The 24200-nt window shown below is 42.7% G+C and overlaps 1 protein-coding gene across 3 annotated transcripts in view; it reads left to right on the top strand.

The window, feature by feature from the left end:
- Positions 1-6029: 6029 nt before the first annotated feature.
- ETNPPL (ethanolamine-phosphate phospho-lyase) overlaps positions 6030-24200 on the top strand; it is a 31473-nt gene continuing 13302 nt past the window's right edge. The window contains exons 1-13 of one of the 3 annotated variants that reach the window (XM_046657090.1): positions 6032-6211; positions 10611-10729; positions 10991-11150; positions 13503-13577; positions 14470-14560; positions 15479-15595; positions 17749-17831; positions 18431-18656; positions 19552-19706; positions 20343-20432; positions 20659-20789; positions 21998-22065; positions 23205-23761. In XM_046657090.1, the coding sequence (XP_046513046.1) occupies positions 6156-6211; positions 10611-10729; positions 10991-11150; positions 13503-13577; positions 14470-14560; positions 15479-15595; positions 17749-17831; positions 18431-18656; positions 19552-19706; positions 20343-20432; positions 20659-20789; positions 21998-22065; positions 23205-23333 (1500 nt within the window). In that variant the 5' untranslated portion in view covers positions 6032-6155 and the 3' untranslated portion in view covers positions 23334-23761. Of the gene's footprint in view, positions 6212-10610; positions 10730-10990; positions 11151-13502; positions 13578-14469; positions 14561-15478; positions 15596-17748; positions 17832-18430; positions 18657-19551; positions 19707-20342; positions 20433-20658; positions 20790-21997; positions 22066-23204; positions 23762-24200 lie in introns of those variants that run through there. The other 2 variants (XM_046657092.1, XM_046657093.1) reach the window with 2 other exon arrangements.

Raw genomic sequence — 24200 nt, 5'->3', positions numbered from 1 at the left:
CCCTGTGTTGGCAGAGGCTAGACTGGCAGGGAGAGGAGAGATCAACAGGATTCTAAGAAAGGAGTTTCGCGAGGAGGGTAGGTGGCTCGCCCAGCAGGGAGGCCCCAGGCAGTGGGGCAGAACAGAGGGGACGCGGACATTAGATGCTGTACTGACTACCCCACAGCAGCTCTGTGGCCTCTTCCGTCTTCAGTTTTGCTGTCTGAAAAAGGAAATCATAATGGTGTCTTAGTTGGCTGGGCTGTCGTAACAAAGTACCACAGAGTGAAGGCTGAGACAACAGAAGTTTATCTTCTCACAATTCTGGAGGCTGGAAGTCTGAGATCAAGGCGTCCCAGGGCTGGTTTCTTCCGACTGGATCCTCACGTGGTCTCTCCTCTGTGCATGTCTGTGCTCTAATCTCCTCCTCTAATAAGAACACCAGTCATATTGGATCAGGGCCCATGCTAATGACCTTCTTTTACCTCTTTAAAGACCTTATACCCAATTACAGTCAGATTCTGAGGTGTTGGGGGTTAGAACTTCAACATACGAATTTGAGGGGACACAATTCGGCCCATTACAAATGCTATCCATCCGGCGGGTTATTGTCAGGATTAAAAGACTTTCACGTGCGCCTGGCAGATGCTGAGTGCTCAGTAAATGTCGTCCTATTATTCACTCATTCCTACTGAGCAACCGTCATGTGGAGGACAAAGCTCAAGGCGCTGGGCACACAGTGGAGAACAAAGGTGAAGGGCTCTGTGCTCAGACGTTCAGACTCCGGGGGGCCACACAGAACAGCTGAACCGAAATGGAGAAGACGGCGAGGAACACTGCGAGGAGACCGAAACGTGGAAACGGCAAAGGGCAGAGGTGGGCGTGCTTTTCCTGCAAGGGGCCCGAGAGCAAATATGCTCAGCTTTGTGGGCCACCACTGCTCAACTCTGCTGTTACAGAGCGAAAGCAGCCACAGACAATCCATTACGAAGGAGCAAGGCCACGTTCCAATAACACTTTACTTATGACACTGAAATTTGAATTTCGTGTAATTTTCATGTTATGAAACATAATTCTTCCCTTAATTTTTTTTAACCATTAAAAATGTAAAAACCATTCTAAGCTCATGAGCCATAAGAAAACCCTTGATGGGCGGATTTGCCCCGTGGGCTGTGGTTTGTCGACTTGCTCTAGAGAGTTGACACTGTCTGGGAGGAAAAGCTTTTCCTCTCATCACTTAGGTTCAGTTCTTGGGGGCCCTCAAATTAAACTGATGAAAGACAAATTCACAGGAGAAAAGACAAATTTTTATTCGCTTATGGTGAAGCACACAGAAAAATGTAATGAACAGTTAGAATTTGGAGCTTATATACCGTCTTAATAGGGGAAGGGGAGGGCAAGAAATGACACTTAGGAGCAAACAAATGACTTTTAGGGAAGATAAGTGGGCCTTAGGAGAACAGACGGCAGATATGATAGTTTAGGGACAGTGTCTGTTCAGGTGGTGTCTTAGCCACGTAATAAGAGTCCATCTTCCCTGGTCAGGAAGCTGCAAGGGGGATTCAAGACAGTTGAGTTCTTTGGAGAGGTTTTAGGCAGATATGGGGAGATCAGGAAAAAAGCCTCTTCCTGTATCTGTTGATTCTCAGATGCCTACAGCTCAAAATAATTTCTATGCCACAGTGGCATATTCTGGACCCCTTTGACAATAGGAGAAAACTCACTAGAAATAAACTGAAGCCATATTCTGGATCCCTGTCTGCATGGGCATCGCATCACCAGCTACAGGTGTCAGTAGTCAGCTCCCTGAGTCTTTATGTGGCTTTCAGCCTGGCTACAGATTCCAGGAAGAGTAGGATGCGCCTCGGGTATTTCAAACAGAGTCTGACTCCAACCCCACAGGAAGCCTCCCCCCGCCACACACAAACTCAAGTCTGGGCTTAGTTTTAGGGTGAACTTCAGGATGGAGGCAGGAGAGGAATAGGTTGTATGATCCTGGTGTGCTATCAGTATACAGGAGGCACACATACACATATTGAGTGTGGTCAAATGGCTCCTTTAAAGTGGTCTGGAACTCCCAGGGATGGGAGGGCGGGTCAGGCTCCTCCTGACATGAGTGAGGCACTGTGTACATAGTTATACGCACGTGCTGACAACGTCATGTCAGAAAAGCACCACACCCAGCATTTGTCCCAGATGATGTATGAATTCAGAAAAGACAAACCTCATGAAGGGTGGGGTAGGTCAGGGCAGGACCGGGAAGAGGAAATAGTGAGCAGCTAGTCAAATGCCCACATTCCATCTTGAGTGTCGTTGAGCTGGAGAACCTCTGTGGTTGGGGACATACAGCTCACTCACCTTTGCATGTTTCTTGCTGACAAAAAAGTTAAAACTTGCCATTCAGACTCTTCTTATTGGACTATTGAGTGGAATTCTTATTGTCCCAAGCTCGTGTGGGCTGTGCCTTCTCATGTCAATCAATCACACATAAGTATGAGTTGTTTGGCCAAGCCTAGATTGTTGAGAAATCTGTGACCTTCAGGCCAGAACTCACTCAATGGGTGAGCCAATCAATAGGGTCAGGACCAAAATTGAGCAGACATCACCATTTGGGAAAGAAAGGTGCTCCAGGACCCATTCCTCCCAAATAGTCAGACAATGGAGAAGCATATGAGACAATAGCCCAAGAAATACCTTAGAATTTGTGTTTTGACAAAGCATTGTACAGGGTGAACTGTTGACTTTTATTCACCTATATTTTGGTGCTATTGTGTGTCCTTTATTTAAAGATGGTCCTTGCTATTTAATTAATATTATATATTCCACATTGTGAAATAAGGTAAACAATGGGAAAATGATCTTTTATGCACCAGTAACTTGCTTTCCCATAAAAGATAATGAGTCTAAGTATCTCTCTCCTAAAGAAATTGTTAAAATGTAACTTGCCAGTCAACAGGCATGTAGACAGATCAGCTTCAAAGGCTATACGGCTCTTAAGAACTTTCATCTTCGAAACAAGGTATTAAGTCTTTAAATGTGTTTCCCCTTTTAGTCAGTCAGTCAACAAATGTTTATCAGTCTACCACATGCCAAGTGCTGTGCTAGTGCCGGGGCACAGTGACGAACAAGACGGATAAAGACCGAGCGAAGAGGGGGTTATGACAGAGGATCGGGGCAGGTTTGGGATTATTAATTGAGAACTATCTGAGACAGTAGTCAGGAATGACCTCTCTGAGGCTGTCTGTGACATTTAAACTGAACGGAAGCAAATGCAATGTCCTTGAAGTAATGAAGGACAAGGGAGACCAGGTGAGATGTGTGTCTTGGAGAGGGCTGGTCCTAAAGTGAGCCTGGAGAAGCGAGCTGGAAGTCATCGATGGGCTTCAAGGAGGGAAGGACCTGGTCATGCTGCACAGGGTGGGAAGCACGGCGGTGAGTTACAGAGCGCTTTGCATAGGTCTTGGGTGAGATGCAGAAGGCTTACAGAGGGTGGCCGCGGATAGGGTGGTAGCAGATGGATTTAAGATGTATTTTGAAGTGGAGTCAACAGGGCTTAAAAATACTTTGACGTGGGAATGAGGAAAAGATAAGAATTAACCAAGACTCCTAGGTTTCTGGTTAAGTATCATTGCGCTCAGTTTACTTCCTTCAAGATCCTTACCACAATTAGAGCAACTTAAGCCATTACCATGTTAATCGATGTGTTGACCTGTTTATTTTGTCCCTCTGCAATAATGCTGTTCAACAGAAAAGTATTGCACATATGCAATTTTAAATTTGTTAGCAGCCACATTTAAAAAGAGGTGAAGTTGACTTTGATATATTTTACTGAATCCAATGTATCCACAATATTATTTTAACAAGTAACCCGTATAAAAAATTAATGAGACATTTTACTTTTTTTGTACTAAGTCTTCAAAATATAGTGTGTATTTTACACTGACACCACATCTCAGTTCCGCTAGCCACACGCCAAGTCCTTGAGAATGACCTGTGGCTAGTGGCTCTGTACTGTGCGGTGCAGACCTGGAGGAGGAGACACGGAGGACAGGATCATGCAGTCTAGTTCACTGCTTATCTGCAGCAACTGGAACACTCAGTGGCATACACTGAGTATTTGATATGTTTCAATGAATGAATAAATCTCTGGTGATGGGGGGCTTATTGGAGGCAATAGTTGTGGGGGTGGGGATCAAAGCTTTCACTTTGGACTCATTAAGTCTCAGGTGTCCATGAGACCTCTAAGTGGAGATGTCAAGAAAGGAAGTGGATATGAGAGTCTGGGACTGAGAAGAAAGATCTCGGTGGAGGAGTAAATTTGGCACCCTCATGGGTTCTAAATCCAAGGGAATCATTGTGGCTTACCTTGGGAAAGAGAGCAGAGAAAAGAAAGGTCACAGGACCCTACCCTGAGAGATACCAGTATTTAAATGTTGAGTAAGAGAAGCGGAAAATCAGGAAGGTGTCACATTGTTAAGAAATCAAAAGAGTAAGTCTTTCAAGGAGAAAGGAATGGTCAAATCTGCTAAGAGATAGGTTAAAAAGAAAAAGGCAGCAAGAAGATAGGAGCATTGAGATTTTAACAATAATCCTGCCGCACATGGCACAATCATAATCTCTTTTAAACTCTACTTGTGATGCTTTGAGCAGAGAGAGTTCTTTTCTTTTTTTAAAAAATACAAAGAAATTTGGCCTCCAAAGGGTCAAGAAGCACAGCTAGCTTATGAAGAACCAGATCTAGGACCCAAGACTCTTCGTCCAGCATTATTTAGAGAACGTATGTTAAAGCATATTTAAAGGACGTTTATGGAAGGAGCATGACTATCTGCAACTTTGCCAGGTCCAGCTGGTTTGAGAGTAAATGTACATTTGGCAGCATCTTTCAAGTATGGAACTAGAAGGAGATTACGTGATTGGGGTTCCTTGCAAGTTTCCTAAGTGCCTTCTGCCCTTCATTTATCACACCTAGAATTCTTAACACGCTGTTCCTCCTAGGACTCCACTTCTCAACTTGTCCTAGACAACGCAATTCTATTCCTCTCCCAGTGCATTAAGGTAAATAACTTTATTCAAGAGAAAATTATTTGCAAACATTTATCAAGTGTGTTATAGGTAAAAAGTTTTCTCTGCTGCCTTTCAAAACATAGGAAGAATGAAATGATCTAATCTAAACTCTATGGCTAAGAAGTTGCACGACCTTGAATAAGACTTGACCCTTCCTGTGCCTCACGGTGCTTATCTACAGAACAGAGAGCTTAACCCAGATGATCTCTAGTTCTTAAAATAACTTATGATTTAATGTTGTAGTTAATTAGAGTTCCCATGTCCATGTATTCAACTTCAAATTTGATGAGTGTGTGAAGATCATCCTAAAGGAAGTCAAGAAACCTAGGAATGAATTCCAAGTGCACCACCAGGTAGGCATATGTTAATAGAATGATAATTCCCATGCCCATCCCTCGGGTTGTTTTGAGGACTGAACCACATAAGTCACATGAATATGTTTTCTAATCTGTGCAGCACTAGATAAATTAGAAGTGTAACTATTACTACAGAGGATATTTGAAAAAACTGTATATATTATCAATCACTCACAAGAAATAGGCTGAGCCCCTGATAGTATCTTAGTCCACGTGACTTGTCACTTTTGTAGAGTTCGTATAGGTTATGCTCAATGTGAGAATGGAGCCAACGGGAGAGTCTTGATATGTCCAGAGAGCGCCTATCTTTGAATGTTTACGAGAAAATAATGGATACACTAAAAAGAAACAAGAAAGAAACTGGGAAGGAAGGCATTCATAGGCAGAGGAGGAAGAAAGGCAAGACCAGGCAGAGTGAGAAGAATCAAAGACAGGTTAGAGGGACAGGGCTGGGGAGGGGGGTGGGCATCAGCAGGCAGGAGCAGGAGCCAGCTGGACCGGGCGCGGGGGCGGGAGGCGAACGAGTGGTTAGTGCAGGGACTCGCCAAGCGGCCCCAGGCGGCGGAGGCAAGAGGAGGGTGGGGCTTGGCGAAGGGCAAAGGCTGAGCAAGTCTTAAAAGGGAGATGACCCTGCTAGTTGATGCCACCGGGAACCTCCAACGCCCAGGGCCTGGGGACCCGGCGAGAGACAGCAGGGGGAAAGGTCCGCACTGAGGCGGTCCGCCGGCTCGGAGGGGCGCCCACAGCCCCGCCACCATGTGCGAGCTGTACAGCAAGCAGGACACCCTGGCGCTGAGGAGGAAGCACATTGGGTAAGGGCGCCCGGCCCCGAGGAGAGCGCAGACAGGGCGAAATAACGCCGCAGGGGGCCTCGAGCAGGCGCCCGACGCTCCGCGAGGGCGCCGCCTGCCAGGTGTCAGACGCGGCCACCAGCTCGCGCCGTCCGCGAGTCCACCTGCCGCACCTGCGCACGCGCGCCGCCGCCCGCCCGCCTGCCGTACCTGCGCACGCGCGCTGCCGCTGCCCGCCCGCCTGCCGCACCTGCGCACGCGCGCCCCCGCTGCCCGCCCGCACCGCCCAGCCGCGCTTCTGCATGCCGGGGCTGCCTCCTAGCACGCTCCGGCGGGGTCCCGGCGCGGTGTCTGCCGCTGGCGGAGGAGTGGGGCCTGCCGGCCGGCTGGCGCACTTAACCCGTGAGGGTTAATAGCCCTAGAAGGAGAACATTCCAGGGATGGGCGCTGGGAGGGAGATGGGCAGCTGTCCGCTACTCCTACCAACTCGAAAGTTTCTCAAAACTAGGAACTCAGAAATATTTTTGACGATGGCTATGAAAACAAATTCTGATAACTTTTGTTTAAAGTTAACCTTTTCTTCTTGCATGCTTGGTTACGAGGTAAAGGTTTAATCCAGCCAGTAGAAAAACTTTGAAAACACCTTCTTAAGGGTAAGATGCCACTTATCCACCTTGATCTCCCAAGCTGTGCCTTCTCTTGAATTTAAAACTGCAGTGTTCTCTCCAGTCCACCTTGTTTTGCCCGTGGTATGAACAACTTGGGAATCTACTGGTGAGCCTTCTGGACTGAGCATTAAGTCAGACCTGGGCTCTGGTTCTAAGAGGGTGTCATGTTACCTGTGTGACCTATGTCTAATTGATTTCCTCTTGTATGAAAGTAGGAATAACATTCTGCTTCACAGGAGCGAGCAAGTGAGATTAATAAGTGTGATCTGGTTTTTAAAAAGGTGCATGTAAATATGAGTGCAGATTGTGGCCCTTTGCGACCCCCTAGCCTCTGTAAAATCAGCAGTCTGCAGTGTGCTCAGGTAATTAGCAAGTGCTGCAGCGAGTGGGCGCCAGAGAGGACTAGGCGACAGGGAAAGAAAAGAACCAGCATCCTCTTGGGAGAAGTGCTGGGCAGTTCTCACCCAGATCTCCTGATCTCCACCCGGGAGGTTTCTAGATGGTATAGGAGCCTAGTTAGATCTCTTTCCACCCCGAAGTAGGGTCAGAGTGGTCAGATTCCTCCCTCATGACCCCATCACCCCCTCTCTTTTTCTAATCACCACTCCTTTATGTTAGCTTTCAATCCTATATAGATTCCGATGAAAACCTAATGATTTCTGATGTGAGCAGAACAAATTCTGTGAAAGGAGTAATGTAGCCGTGCACTGCCTGCAGGAATTCTATCTAAAGTCTGAGTGACAAGGGGAAGTCTGCAGTGTTCAGTCCACATTCCTAACAAAGGTTTTCTTTGGGTTTTAACTCCTAGGTATAAACTAACAGCTCAGTTTGAACCAATAAAAATTCTCATTCACTATTAGTTTATTTGAGCTGATGATGCTTAATCTTAGGCAATTTTAACATTTAACATTACCTATTTATAATAATCAAAATACTTCCTAAAAACTTGCATATCGATTTAATATATAAGTATCCAGTTACCCTCTAAACTACCTCCAATATATGTGGCATTTTTTGTGCGAGCAAAATCACCAAAATTAATATATTGTTTTAGTCTCTAAATGTGATCTTTCACAAACCTTTGTGATGTTTCTTTTTTTTTTTATTGTGATAACATTGGTTTATAACATATAAATTTCAGGTGTACATCATTATATTTCAATTTCTACGTAGAGTACATCATGTTCACCACCCCGAGACTAATTGCAATCCATCACGGTGCATATGAACCTAATCACCCCTTTTGCCCTCCTCCCTCCTTTCTTCCCCTCTGGTAACCACCAATCCAATCTCTGTCTCTATGTGATTGTTTGTTGTTGTTTTTATCTTCTACTTATGAGTGAGATTATACAGTATTTGACTTTCTGCCTCTGACTCATTTCACTTAGTATAATATCCTCAAGGTCCATCCATGTTGTCACAAATGGCCAGATTTCATTGTTTCTTATGGTTGAGTAGTATTCCATTGTGTATGTATACCACATCTTCTTTATCTATTCGTCTCTTGATGGGCACCTAGGTTGCTTCCAAGTCTTGGCTATTGTGAATATTGCTGCAGTGAACATAGGGGTGCATATATCTTTTTGAATTAGTGTTTTCATGTTCTTTGGATAAATACCCAGAAGTGGAATAGTTGAATCATATGGTTGTTCTATTTTTAACTTTTTGAGGAATCTCCATACTGTTTTCCATAGTGGCTTCACCAGTTTACATTCCCACCAGCAGTGTATGAGAGTTCCCTTTTCTCCACATCCTCTCCAACATTTCTTGTTTCTTGTCTTGTTAGTTATAGCCATTATGATGGGTTTGAGGTGGTGTCTCATTGTAGTTTTGATTTGCATTTCCCTAATAATTAGTGATGTTGAACTTCATGTACCTGTTGGCCATCTGTATATCTTCTTTGGAAAAATGTTCATATCCTCTGCCCATTTTTTGATCGGATTGTTCATTTTTTTGTTGTTGAGTTATATAAGTTCTTTATATATTTTGGAAATTAATCCCTTGTCGGATATATGATTTGCAAATGTTTTCTTTCAGCTGGTGGATTGTCTTTTCCTTTTGTTGATGGTTTCCTTTACTCTGCAGAAGCTTTTTAGTCTGATGTAGTCCCATCTGTTTATTTTTTCTTTTGTTTCCCTTGCCTGTTGAGACATGATATTCAAAAAGATACTGCTAAGATTGATGTCAAAATGTACTTCCTATGTTTTCCTCTAAGAGTTTCATGGTTTCAAGTCTTGCGTTCACGTCTTTAATCCATTTTCAGTTAATTTTTGCGTATGGTGTAAGATAATGGTCTACTTTCATTCTTTTTCATGTGGTTGTCGAGTTTTTCCAACACCGTTTATTGAAGAGACTTTCCTTTCTCCATTCTATGTTCTTGGCTCCCTTGTTGAAAATTACCTGTCCATAGATGTGTGAGTTTATATCTGGGCTCTGGATTCTGTTCCGTTGACCTGTGTGTCTGTTTTTGTGCCAGTATCCTGCTGTTTTGATGACTATAGTCTTTAGAATATTTTGAAATCAGGGAGTGTGATACAAACAGCTGTGTTATTTTTTCTCAGGATTCCTTTGGCTATTCGGGGTCTTTTGGTGTTCCATATAAATTTTAGGATTCTTTGTTCTATTTCCATGAAAAATATCATTGGGGTTTTGATAAGGATGGCGTTGAATCTGCAGATTGCTTTAGGAAGTATGGACGTTTTAACCATGTTAATTCTCCCAAGCCATGAACATGAATATCTTTCCATTTCTTTGCGTCTTCTTCGATTTCTTTCAACAATATTTTATACTTTTCAGTGTACAGGTCTTTCACATCCTTGGTTAAATTTATTCCTAGGTATTTTATTATTTTTGTTGCAATTGTAAATGGGATTGTAGTCTTGGTTTCTCTTTCTGCTATTTCTTTGTTAGTGTACAGAAATACAATTGATTTTAGTATGTTGGATGACTTTTTATTATGCTCAAAAGAGTGGATTAAGAGGTTAGTGGAATAATTGGATTCATTATTTAAGGATGGAAAATCCACTTGATACAAAACACGTACCACTCAAAAAGCATGGAAATGATCTCTTATATAAAGTCTTCTTCATTGTATTTAACACCGAGTTGGTTGTATTTAGCTTTTAGTACTATGTATTTCTTTATAGATTAGATTAGAAGGAGAGAGAGAGAAAGCAGCAGGCATGCCCTTCCTTGGGCTGTGGCTTAAGACAGTCTGCTGTCCAACTCTGCTTGTCTCGTCTACTGGCTGTGTAACCTGGAACACGTTTCTTAATTTTTCTGTGCCTCAGTTTCCTCACCCACAAAAATGAGCATGATAATAACCCCTATTTCATATGATTGTTGGGAGGATCAAATGTGATAATATTTATAATATTGTGAGTTCCTGACACACAGTAAGTGTCAGGAAAAAAAGATTTGTTTTCCTGGTAGAACAAAATTCCCCAAAGGAAAATTACTTATTGGTTTGCATAATTAGAGGTATCAGAGTTGATCCATGTGCCTCTAAACAGAGTTGTCAAATCATGGCAAATTTAATAAAACAAGTGTAAAAAAATGTGAGCAGTGTCACGAATGGGGATTAAGGTAAAAGTTTCCAGGCTGACATGAAATTTTTAAAAACGTGTGTCACCCAGGTGGTGTTTTCCTTTCCTTTATGTAACTGTAATTTTCCACTGATGGTGACCTTCACGGAGAAGGAAAAACACCCAGCAGTCCTACCAGACCAAAGTGTTTCCTGTCCTTATCTCTAGGCCCTCTTGCAAAGTTCTGTATGCTGCGGATCCCATCAAAATAGTGCGAGCCCAGCGGCAGTACATGTTTGACGAGAAAGGCGAGCGGTACCTGGACTGTATCAACAATGTCGCCCACGGTCAGTGTCCTGTCTTTGTTGAGCCTTGAGCGATATGTTTATCCAGTAAGGCGGTCTTGGCACCAGCAATATTTGTCCCAGGAGTTGCAGTGGCTGCAGTTCTTGGCTGAACGGGCCGGTCGTCCTGGCAGGGAAAAGTTGTAGCAAAATGTGGGAGAGAAAGAAGCTCAACTCTTTTTTTTTCTCACTTCAGAATCCTCTCGCTTCCCAGACTTTTAGAATGGTAACTAATGTCTTGGGCTTTTGTCTTCTAACCTTTAGTGGGACACTGTCACCCTGAAGTGGTCAAAGCTGCCCTCAAGCAGATGGAAGTGCTCAACACAAATTCTCGATTCTTGCACGACAACATCGTGGAGTACGCCAAGCGCCTCGCAGCGACCCTGCCGGAGCAGCTGTCTGTCTGCTATTTTACAAATTCAGGGTAAGTTTCTGGGCTCCCCACCCTCCCCGTTCCCGCCACTCTCCTGGTTTACTCTCCCACACACTCTTTTTGATTCGTGGTGGAGCACAGATGTCTAAAAACGTTTCCTGAGATTCTTGCCATTTGCTAAGTGACCCCACGTTGGGGATCTGGCCCTTCTGGTTCTTCTGCTTCCTCCATGAGCTTGTTGTAGATGGGACACCTGACAGCATATCTGAGGCTTTTGACGCCCCTACGACAGCCTGATGATGAACATGTGCAAGCCACTCAGGTTTTTATTACCGTGGCTTCTGTGGGAAAGCACACCCACTACTGTCCCTAAAGGATAGATACTCATGTCATAACTATGGCTGAAAGATTCAAGTCTGGTGTTCACGTGGAAAAACCTGACTAGTCAAATGGCACTCACCTCTTCCCGCAGCAGAGTTCTGAGCTAAAGATCAATGAGCCCGGATGGTTTTTTCAAAGCATGAATAAAAAATTTTAGCAAAGGAAAAAAACCTCTACTAAACAAGATATAACTTTTGTAAGATTTTTGATTTATTTGTCTTCTTGGACAATTGAACACATTTCCCCAACACAAATACAAAGAAGGAAGGGATAAATTCAAGTGAATAAATGTGTTCCAACTTTCAAATTCTGCAAATTCAAATTATTATATATGCATTCTATGGAATATTATGTAGACATTAAAAAGTACATTTTGAAAAAGTACATTATTGCTCACAATGCAATATTGTATTGGGAGGAAACCTGTCTATACAACATTAACTCATATTTTAAAAATGATGTATATGGGGGCCGGCCCGGTGGTGCAGCAGTTAAGTTCACACGTTCCCGCTTCGGCAGCCCAGGGTTGGCCACTTCGGATCCCGGGTGCAGACACAGCACCACTTGGCACGCCATGCTGTGGTAGGCGTCCCGCATATAAAGTAGAGGAAGATGGGCATGGATGTTAGCTCAGGGCCAGTTTTCCTCAGCAAAAAGAGGAGGATTGGCAGCAGTTAGCTCAGGGCCAGTCTTCCTCAGCAAAAAGAGGAGGATTGGCAGCAGTTAGCTCAGGGCTAATCTTCCTCAAAAAAAATAAAATAAAATAAAAAATTAAAATGATGTATATGTGTCCATGTATTAAAACTATTAGAAATTCTGTAAATGTCCAATTTTATGACCCTGTGATTCACTTTTCTCTTTTCAATGAGATTTTTTTAAACCAAATTTACAACTAGAACGTTGTTCTTTTTCTTTGCAAAGGATTAAGATATTTTAGGATCTAATTTGTCATTATAAAGCATTCTCGCCTTCATAAATTAAGTATGATAATATTTGACTTTTGCTTCTAAAGAATCCTATACTGTCAAAGAAGGATTAGCCCCAAAGAGTGCTGTCACCAAAGACTGGAGGTGGCAGAGCCTGGGGTGGTACCAGGAATGATCTTGAAGTTAAACAGGCTTCAGTCGGAATACTGGCTCTGCCTCTTGTCAGCTGTGGGAACTTATTCTGGTTACTTAACCTCTCTGAGGCTGTTTCCTCATCCATAAAAAGAAGATGGCAATACTTGCCTTGCAAAGTAGTTATGAGAATAAATATAAGCAAAACACTCAGTGTGATGTATGGCAGATAGTAAACACCCCACAAATGATTGGTTTCTTCCTTGTGTCTGAGTAGTATATTTACACTCTAAATCAGATAGAAAAAATATGACCTTCATTTTATAGATAAGGAGCTCATCAAATATTGGTCTGTGCTCACAGTTTAGTAGCCGAGTCAATGGGCTCACGGCCTCCCTTCCTCCTGGTGACAGCAGGCTTCTTAGTGTCCTCAAAGTTAGGCACTGACTGATGTGGCAGAACTGGGCTCAGGTTTGAAATGAGCAGCATATCCTTAATTTGTATTGGGTTTCTCCTATGTGCCCCGTTCTTTTTTTTTTTTTTTTTAAGATTTTATTTTTCCTTTTTCTCCCCAAAGCCCCCCAGTACATAGTTGTATATTCTTCGTTGTGGGTCCTTCTAGTTGTGGCATGTGGGACGCTGCCTCAGCGTGGTTTGATGTGTAGTGCCATGTCCGCACCCAGGATTCGAACCAACGAAACACTGGGCCGCCTGCAGCGGAGCTCGCGAACTTAACCACTCAGCCACAGGGCCAGCCCCATGCCCCATTCTTTATTGAGGACACCTGGGGAACTTGTACTAGAAGGTGAAGCGAGATTGCTGGGTGGGCAAGGAGAGGATGTCCACTTGTTTCTTTATGCATTTATGAATCACTGGAATCTTACAACTTCTGTAATTAACACTTGAAACTATTTTTAAAAGAGCTCATGTCACATTGTCCCCTTCCTCTATGTTATTTTAATAGATCTGAAGCCAATGACTTAGCCTTACGCCTGGCTCGACAGTTCAGAGGCCACCAAGATGTGATCACCCTTGACCAGTAAGTCTTAGATGCAAGACTTCTCAGCAAGCAGCTCCTTCAGAGACAAAGTTGTATTGATCTTGTCCATACTAATACCATAAGCGCGTGTACAGGAGGGTGGGTATATGGCACAATGATTTTTGTTATGTATTAAGGTACCAGGCCAGCTTGGGCCTGGCAGATGCTTCATTCCTTCTGAGCGTGTAGTGCGGCCTTGTAGCGCGTCTTAGCCATGCTGGAAGGAGTCCTCCCTCCTCCTTTTATTTATGCATGGGCCATTTAGAATTTCTTGTCCAGATTACCCAATTATATCTCTGGGCAAGAAACAGAAAAGGGACATCCTAGCCACTTGTATTTTAAGTGAGAGGAATGAATTTGATAGCCACCTGATCGCCTCTCAATCTTAGTTCTTCTGGAAGAAACCTCCTGTTCCTTACCAACTGGTATTTGCCAATATTTGCACTTGGATGTCTATTAGAAACCATCCCAAACAGAAACCCTTAGCCACTCTATGATATAAAGTTGTTTTTAAAATTTACTGGAATGTGCTATCAAATGCATTTAAAGGATATACACACATGGAGTTCTTCATGAAGCTGTAGAAAATAACTTTTCACATTTAGACTATCTAATTTAGCAGATTTAATATAATCCAAAGAAATTGTTTTTTTCCTGCTAAAGAGAAATTGTCTATGAGGATACATACTTGGCTTTCCATGTGTTTTATCACATGAGTACGGAGAACTCAACAAATTTTATGGCCAGTCTTGCTATGAAAAATTAGACCCCATATAGTTAAATCTGGCTCCAATGTTGAGATTCTTCCTGGATAATATGCAATGCTATTTTTCATATACTAGAAAAACATCCTTCTGTGAGTGATTTTTCTTACTGTTCTTTTTCTTTTCAGTGCTTACCATGGTCACCTATCATCTTTAATAGAGATCAGCCCGTATAAATTTCGAAAGGGCAAAGATGTCAAGAAAGAATTTGTCCATGTGGTGAGCATCTTAGCCTCCCAGAATCAGAATGTTAGGACTGGAAGAATGCCTAGCGATAATCCCATCCAATCCTCTCATGGAAATGAAGCCATGAGAAAGAAACAAAGATCCAGAGCAGATATGTGGCTTGCTCAAGTCAAGGAGCTAGATAATGACCGGGTGGAGTTTGAACTCCATTGAGGAGTTTGACAGTAGGCAAATTCGTATGGTGGTAATGACAGCTGATATTTGCAGCTATCATTTTATTTTTCTTGCCCCTTGATCTTCAGTTATTTTTTCTATCACTAATGCCAACTCGAAATTTGGAGTTGAATCAAGTGTGTATTACTGTCTTAAAATTAAATTTCATTCTCTATGCTAAATTATTATTTAGATGTATTAAGTAAAATAGTAAATAAAATAAAATTTAAAAACCAATTAAGTTGTTGAAACAGTAAAACTCATTTGGTGTGTTTATTTTAATTAAGGATCATCAATCCTTCATTCTTAAGAGAATCATCAGTACCTTCTTTCAAAATTTTAAGATCGGGAATCAGTGCTAAGGCACTCTAGTTTTCTGAATGATTACAATTTGCAATATAGTTGGTAAGTGTTGGTTTATTTTCAATATAGAATAGTTAATGCAGTTTTCATCAATGAAATATTCAAATAATATGGTCCCACTTGTTGATTTGAATATGTTCCTTATGTGAATAGGGATGCAGTCTTGACTTATAAGGGTCTTGGAGCAAATCCAAGCTCCTGTTCACAATGCAAACATTTCAGTTCTTTACAGAATTCCGCAATGTTAAGGAGAATGAACAAAGGAAACTAAAGTCACTTAAATTCATATGGTCACCTTTCTGACATGCTCTTTTTTTTTTGAAGTTCATTTGTCAGAGGCAAACCCTGAGAAACGGTCTCCTTTGATGTTTTCAGGCACCAACTCCAGATATTTACAGAGGAAAATACAGAGAAAACCATGCAGACCCAGCCAGTGCTTATGCAGATGAAGTGAAGAAAATTATTGAAGAAGCGCAGAACCGTGGAAGGAAGGTTTGTATTCACAGCTTTGGAAACATTTTAGCATCTTTTTATAAAAGGGGTTGAAATCATTGTGATACATTGAAGAGGAGGAAAAGGATTAGATCCAAATTCCCTTTTTGTTCTTCTCTGGTTACATTTTCATTTGGTTCATATTTGAAAAGGTGTATTATTATAGTCATGCCTCTAAAACTATCTACTTTTATTTATTCTGGAAATGCAATCACTATGCCTGTTGCAGAACTGTTGGCCTAATTCTGACCTTCCCCGTGGGATGCAGACTCTGGTCCAAAGGGGTAGGGGGAGAGAGGATCAAGAAAGGTTGATAGCCGCGGACAGACTATGCCACTGGAGAGTACAGCAGGCACTGATACATGGTGCAGGGGAGGAAGAGCAGAGACGCCCTGGAGCTTCGGGACCTGTGCAGACTCCAGACCCACAGGGATCCTTGATGCTGCCCTGGAACTGTCACCTTTCCTGAAGCTGCGGAGCCTGGGTTAGCCAAGGCAGAAAAGTGGTCTTCCAATCTGGGCCTGGACTTCTAAGGCAGAGCCAGAATCCTCCAGAGTAGGAGAAAGAGTTTCCACTTTCTCAGTCTTCATCCTACTGTCTCCAACTTGGCATTAAATTCTCAGCCCATTCGGGGTTTAGGTGGAGTTTTAATGCGATTTGACACATTCTTTGCCTTTAAACTGGCTTATGGCATCAACATAGCAAGAAAAAAAATCTTAATTGAGATAGAAATGAGGCCTTTGCTTTTACAGTTCAAATATTTTTATCTTAATGACTGGAGAGTCATTTGCATTTCTTGACTGTTTCTCCTTTTTCTTCCCATCCCATATGCTTTTCCTTTCTTGCAATGCCATATCTGTGCAGGTAGCCTTAAGCTCTAGCTGTTCAAACCCTTCTCCTCTTCAAACGTAGCCTATGAACAGTAAGCACTTCTTCCAGAAAAAAATTTATATTACCAAGATCATAGGGTCTTTTCACTGTTCAAAGGATTTGGATAATTCTTTGAGAACACTGGCATTCAGTTGTTACTGAATTGATGTCATGTTAACAATGCTGAAAGCAATGAGCAAATATAAGATAGATGCCTCAGAATGTTAAAATCATGGAATTTTAGAAAGCAATCTCTTGAGTCCAACGGCCTCATTTTATAGCTAACAAATGAAATATTTTAAAGTGAAGGACTTAAGCCAAAGTAATGCAGTTCCTCAGAGGACGTCTGGACGAGAACCCTGATTCTCTTGCCTTCATATCTCATACTATTTGTTTGTATTCTCTTCTTCATTCAGTCTTACCTATTTCTACTGCTCCTTTCATAGCAGCAGAAGCAGCCCCTGGAACACTCTCTCTGAGGTTCCTGTTATGAATTGCCTCATTCTGTTGAGTTAAGTCTGGTTCGGGGCTAGACGCAGAAATACAGCACAGTAACTTAGGTGTGTGGCCACAGGTCACCCAACCCGTCCTCATGCAGGTTCCAGGCTCAGGCGGTCCGTCCTGTTTCACCAACCTGAGCACACAGGCCACACAGGAAGATGGTTAGAACCTGGGTAATTTTTTAGAGGTTCATCTCAAAGACTGATCAAAACATCAGTCTTATTCAGTTGATCCTAATGAAAACACTGCATTTAAATTAAACTTGGAGAAATAGAAGGCGCCCTCTCCTCCATTTCTCGTGGTAGTTTCACTGGTACCCTAGAATTTCAGAAACCAATGCTTCAGATCAATTGCTTTTCCAGCATAGACATCTTTTTTTTTTTTTTTTTAATCAAATGGCCTATTTACCACTTACCACAGGTCCATTCCCAGCCATTCTTTTTTTTTTTTTTTTTGAGGAAGATTAGCCCTGAGCTAACATCTGCTGCCAATCCTCCTTTTTTCTGAGGAAGACTGTCCCTGAGCTAACATCTGTGCCCATCTTCCTCTACTTTATATGTGGGATGCCTGCCACAGCATGGCTTGCCGAGCGGTGCCATGTCTGCACCTGGGATCCGAACCGTCGAACCCCTGGTCGCTGAAGCGGAACGTGTGAACTTAACCACTGCGCCACTGGGCCAGCCCCCCAGCCATTCTTTAAATAATCTGCTCTGTCAGACGTCCTCTTTTCTGGGGGTAGGAGGAGGACCTAATGGACTTTGACTCCATCTTCTCTTGTATAGATTGCTGCCTTTATTGCTGAATCCATGCAGAGTTGTGGCGGACAGATAATTCCTCCAGCAGGCTACTTCCAGAAAGTGGCAGAGTATGTACTTGATTTGGGCACCTTTGGTGAGACTAAGGGCACTGGGACAATTCTGTAGGGCCATACTGGTTGTTAAAATATTGAAGTATTTCCAGACTAGCTGGCAAATATCCACTTCAGAGTACCTGCCGCCCCAGGGCTCCAGGAACTCCTCCACCTTCCCAAGGTCCAGCAAATAAAGGGTTTGCACAGGGTTCAGCAGGAGGGCCTCCAAAACTCTGGTCCCGACCCGCCTGGCAACCTCTGATTGGTGCCCAAGCCTTACCAATTAGTAAAAATTTGAAGATTAAACCTGCTAAAAACTACTACTTGTTCAATTCTTTCTCTTGCCACTTAAAATACTTCAGTATTGCCTACTTAAACAGCACAAACCCAAGCAACGTAGAGTATATCTAATCTGGAAATCATGTGATTACATGTCAAAGTCAATGACATCACATAAATGTCATTGGGGGTTTTGAGCACTGAAATATTTTTGAGAAAGGTTACAGGCTTCAGGTTAACAACATTCTTCTAAGTCCTCAGTCATCTGTATCTCTGTGGGTGGGTTTGGGCACTCCCAGTGCCTGGACGCATTAGACTGCCCCTTTGCCTTTCAGGTACGTACGCGGAGCAGGGGGTGTGGTCATAGCTGATGAAGTTCAGGTCGGCTTTGGCCGAGTTGGGAAACATTTCTGGAGCTTCCAAATGCATGGCAAAGACTTTGTTCCAGACATCGTCACAATGGGGAAGCCCATGGGCAATGGCCACCCAATTGCATGTGTAGTAACAACCAAAGAAATTGCAGAAGCCTTCAGCAGCTCTGGGATGGAGTATTTCAATACGGTAAATTTTGGTTTCCAACTTTAATGCTGAGAGGGAAAAATAATGCATGTTCTTGCACTTCTTGCCGATGTAGTAAAATAAAGCTCGGTGTTTCCTGCTGCCCACCCCAGGACCCCAGCCAAACTTTGATCTACTGTATTTCATTCTATCTGGCACAATCCTCCTTATATTTTTCCTCGTGTGTCTTTCCCCTTCCTAAAATGTTCTTATTAATTGTCCAATCATAGGCGGCTGCCCTGCTAAACTCTACAGGTTATGGTATTTCATTCATAGATGATATGATCTTCTTGGTTTTCTGTCACATTTAAATTCCCCAACATTTCTAAAGTATCTAGATTCACTTCTATAAATGTTATATGGCTGTCATTGGACTTACTAAATTTCTATCTTTGGGAAATTTTATTTCCTTGGTTTTACCCCCAAATGTCATAAGCTTTAAGCTTAGAAAAATTATTATAGTTTGTGCAGTGTGTACAATAGGACTTGTTAACAACTAAAAGTAAGATTCAAATATAAGGACATAAATTATTTGGAGAAAATGTCATTGTTTAGCTGTTTTCACACAACTATTCAGGGGCAAAAAGCTGTATCCCCCTCACTAAACCACGCTCTGAAATCTTTAATTCCCAATACAATGTCTGCTTTTGTTTAGATGAACCAGGAAATTCCCTGACAGTCCTTCATACCCATTATGCAGCATAGAGAATATAATTTGGAATGAATTTTCACTCAATCCTGAATGAACAGAATCATGCTACGTTCTAAATCTAAGAAACGAACATCGCGAGCAAAGGTTTTATTAAAACTGCATCTTCGCTTGCTTACATATGAGCCAAATATCTCATAGAGGAAGCAATGCCGTTAATTCAACTATTCCTTTGTCTTGGTTCTGCAGTATGGAGGAAACCCAGTGTCCTCTGCCGTGGGTTTGGCTGTCCTAGATGTGATTGAGAACGAAGACCTTCAGGGGAACGCCACGAGGGTGGGGACTTACCTCACCGAGTTACTGAACAGGCAGAAGGCTAAGCACACACTGATCGGAGATGTCAGGTGTGTTGATCATGAAGGGGTCTGCTAGTTATTCATTTTTCCAAATGAAAATAGCTTATATTTTATCTTATAAATTTAAAATAAATTACATAAAACCAAGTCTAGAAAACCCCGGAAAGCATAGAAAACAAAAATCACTCTTAATCCAGAACCAAGATATCCCCACTGTCAACTTTTGGGTGTATGTCTTTCCTGACTTTTATACTGTTTTTAAAAAATAAAGCTGGGGTAATTTCACCACCCAAAAGATGAAAAGCAAGAACTTAAAGTAACTCACAATGATCTATTAAGAATTATTTAAAATGATATCCTGGAAAACTCAATTTTTTTCGTAGATATATATAAACAATAAACATTTATCATCATTAAGGTGCTGAGAAACTAAATATCATGAAAAGGTTGTTTTAAGCCTTTTTTTTTTTTACAATTAAATGGGTGACAAAAACTAATTTGGTTAAAAAATTGGAAAGAGCCGTAGGCACTGGATTAGTATCTTGAATTAATTAGGATCAATAACAGTTACCCTTAAAGGGAAGAACATTCAGCTTCAAATTAAACTGAAGTTTGGGGACAGTGTTGATTTTTTGTGACAGTGCAAAGAATGTTTGTCAAGAGTTCTTTCTTCACCTCCCCCAGGGGCGTTGGCCTTTTTGTTGGCATTGACTTAGTGAAGGACCGTCAGAAAAGGACCCCAGCCACAGCGGAAGCTCAGCACGTCATCTACAAGTAAGGGCTCCCCACCCGCTGGGTATCTGGGCTCTGGGATGCCCACCCCCGTGAAAGCTTTTCTTCCTTCCCATCATCTCTCCGAATAAGGAGAGGGCAAGATGCGTGCACTTTCTAAGTGTGTGCCTCCTGCTAGCGAATACTCACCTGCCGTGCGTTCTTGCCATTCTGAAATGATCTGAGTGACTATTTGTATCCACTCATATGTGTTTCCTGCACTAATTAGGATGAAGGAAAATCGAGTGCTTCTCAGCGCCGACGGACCTCACAGAAACGTGCTTAAAATAAAACCGCCCATGTGCTTCACGAAAGAAGATGCCAAGTTTATGGTGGACCAGCTGGACGGGGTTCTGACAGGTCAGTGCGCAGACCTTGAAGATGCCTCCTTGCCCCCCAGCCTCCCTGCTCCCCACCCCAGCCCCGGCCTGGTGCTGCCTGACTGTGCATCTTGTTGTTCATGACGGAGGCGAAGGAGGGCAGAAGTGAATGTATGACTTTGTCTTTAGAACTAGAAAAAGATAGCTGAGCAATAATAACTACGTGGATCCAGTGGAATCAAAATCTCCTGTTTGTACCTACACCACTCCACATCTCAGTTTTTACTGAAGTGGCACACGGTTTTATTTTTATGGTTTATTTTCACTTGTTTAAAAAAACTGCATGTCCGCGTTATACCGTGCACCACAAATTATGCAGCATATAATATTTCAGCATTGTACCATGAAAATACGTGAGACGTTATTAATACAAATTATAGGCTTTAGGTTAATAGTTGTTTACTGTATGCTGAATTGTTTGTGTAGATTTCATTTGAGGGCTATTGCTTGTTGTTCAGAATTACAGCCCGTCATAGGAATTTATGTTTTGTTTACCTATATTATATAAGTAGGTTAATTTATTTTTCTGTTATGAGCATAAATTGAGATAGAAGGTAAACCAGAGATGTAAAACTATGTTGAAAAACAGAAAGCACTGTCAAATGTTAGAAAGTTTGTGGTTGCTTTAGTTATATTTTTAAGATTCGTCTTCTCTGCTCCCTTCTCACCTTTTAGGGTTAGGATAAGGCTGAGAAGCCAGGAACCAAAATAGCTTAGGAAATGGGTAATTAAGGTTTGGAAATTTGAGAGTCAGCCCAAATTGTCTGTAATGCGTCACTGTCTTTGGATCAAGCGTAGGTTCACACCCAAACCTGGTAGGATTCCTCACCCACTTGCATGTCCCCTGTCCCCTGAAGGGCCAGGTGGAAGGAGGATGAGGGGCTGGGGCGAATCTCTCACTATTGCTTAAAAAACTCAGAGCTTCAGCATTATCACGCTGGGCCGAAGAACTTCCTTTGAGTAAAGTGAACAGGCATAGCCAACACAGGCCCCGTGCCGCTTGTGCATGAGAATGCTGAAATGCTACAATAAAAGTTTAAAAGCAGCAATTTTAATAGTGACACATTTTTTAACACATTTATCTCTCTATTTTTCAGGGTATTCCTATAGATACCAAAAAGCTTTATCTTTTTTTTTTAAAGACTCTTATGTTATTCTGTCTGCTCCATTGTATCTTCCTTGATGTAGTTTTAGAAGAAGCCATCGGAGCCCAAACGGAGAGTGTGGTCCCTGAGAACACACCGTGCAGAACAAAGGTAAGAGTCTGCTGCTTTATTTTTAGGGGAAAAGTTAAAAACTTCGGGAGTTTAAGAAAAGGGAATGCAAATTTTTTTAAAAATTGTACAGTGACCTTTAGAATAAAGCCCACCTTCACTAGGGTTGGCTTATTGTTGCAATTTTGAGTGCACAATTAAATTTCAAGGCAGTGTCATACCACTTGAAAGCAATAAAGCCAAAGAACCATTCTTAAAGGATCATTCTCACACCAAAAAACAACCAAGCAAACCTCGGCCCGCAAAGGGGGCCGCAAAACACAGAGAGAGATGATGGTGAGCGTCCTACACGCCGCACTGCTGCTCCGAGGGCTGCCTGGCTCTGCCTGGGACTCCCCTGCTCCACGCTTTAAGGTCAGCAGCAGCGTTAGCAGCATGGCCCTAGACACCAGAGTCCGGCCTGGAGTGAACTGAAGTGGAACTTCCGAGTGGCCGCAGGGCCGGAGTGGCCTAGTTCTGCATTGGCATGCTTCCAGCAGAGGCCTCCCATCCTCCCCTGAGCCGCCCAGGGTGTGAGAAAGAGCTCCTGGGAAAACAGAAGCAGAAAGGCAAAACCTTGAGAGGCTTCGTTGCATAATTTGTTGTTTGTTTATGACTTCCACGCATAAAGGAACACTCAGTGCCTTGGGGTTCAGTGCAGTCAGCAAAGCCCTTTGCCTGATGAAAACAGTAGGCCGTTTGAATGGGAGCAAACAAATCGCTAACAGGACTGCTTCTGTCTCTCGGTACAACACAAACCAATTGTGGAAATCAACGATTATCTGCTCTTCAAGAGTAGTTTATCTGTCTAGGACAGAATCCAGCTGTGAGGACTGGGCAGGCATTGAAAAGGGGCTTCCAGAAACAGGGGTTCACCGGGGGAAGACCTACGTGGAGTTAGCAGTTAACACACGTTTCTGAAATTGTGGCTCGGAGTCCCACATTTTAAGTGGACATGGCACTTCAGATGTCAGTGGAAGATGCTAATGAGGGTTTGGGCAGTATTTGGGCAGTATAGTTGTGTTGTGTTGTGTTGCGTCCTCCCATGGGCTGTGGGTGTCTGCTGGCCTGCAGCATGAGCCCTGCAGAGGCTGGCGGGTGGGAGGGGGAGTGCCAGCTGGAGTTTGTGCCCTGTCTTGCAGATGCCTAAGGAAGCACCCTCAGAATTGCTCAGTGATGGCACCCCGGACCCCAAAGAAAATCCTGGCCAAAAGAGAAATAGATTGTGTGCAGACAAACCTTCACTGCTCAGTAAGAGGCTCAAGACGTGAGAGATTAGCATTTTACAGCAAGAGAGACTGACTGGAAGGGCCTCTTCTGTGAGCAGCTCTGTTATACCCTCTGTAGGGAGAATTTGCATTCCATTTAGACTTGTAAATAAAGAAGCTAAATGAGTAATAAGAATAAACCGGGTGATAATCAAACCAGGTCAAGATTATTAGTTCAGCCTCAAGCCTGTTAATTCCTTACTTGAGATTTCCAAGCGTAATTAATTTATTCTACTAAATTTAAGCTTCAAGTTGAATATTAAGTTGGCAGGTTTACTTCTCACGTTTTAATGTTTGAAATTAGAGCAAAGTACAGTAGATTCCTTAACTTTGGAGACATAGTGCCTTAAAATATGAATTCTGTAATAATTTCACTTATATATAAGTGTATTTGTGGACTATAATAAAATAAAAGGTGATATAAACCAAAAACTTTTCACTAGCAAAGTGTTTACCCTTCTTTGCAGAGACTATTAGGGGTTGCGGTGGTAAAACGAAAGCCATTTGGGAAAAAAATCCCATACAGCAAACGTTAAAAAGCAAATGTAGGGTCTCCGCCGGTGGCGCAGCGGTTAAGTTCACATGTTCCGCTTTGGTGGCCCAGGGTTCGATGGTTCGGATCCCGGGTGCGGACATGGCACTGCTTGGCACACCATGCTGTGGCAGGTGTCCCACATATAAAGTAGAGGAAATGGGCACGGATGTTAGCTCAGGGCTAGTCTTCCTCAGCAAAAAGAGGAGAATTGGCAGCCGATGTTAGCTCAGGGCTAATCTTCCTCCAAAAAAAAAAAAAAAGCAAATGAATAACTCAGACCCCTGTTAGGGAACTAGGAGTAGACAGTCACAGTCCTGTGGGGACTGGGAGTGGGT

The sequence above is a fragment of the Equus quagga genome, chromosome 3 (assembly GCF_021613505.1).
Source record: "Equus quagga isolate Etosha38 chromosome 3, UCLA_HA_Equagga_1.0, whole genome shotgun sequence".
NCBI classification, from domain to species: domain Eukaryota; kingdom Metazoa; phylum Chordata; class Mammalia; order Perissodactyla; family Equidae; genus Equus; species Equus quagga.
This window is presented reverse-complemented; position numbering and strand designations above follow the sequence as displayed.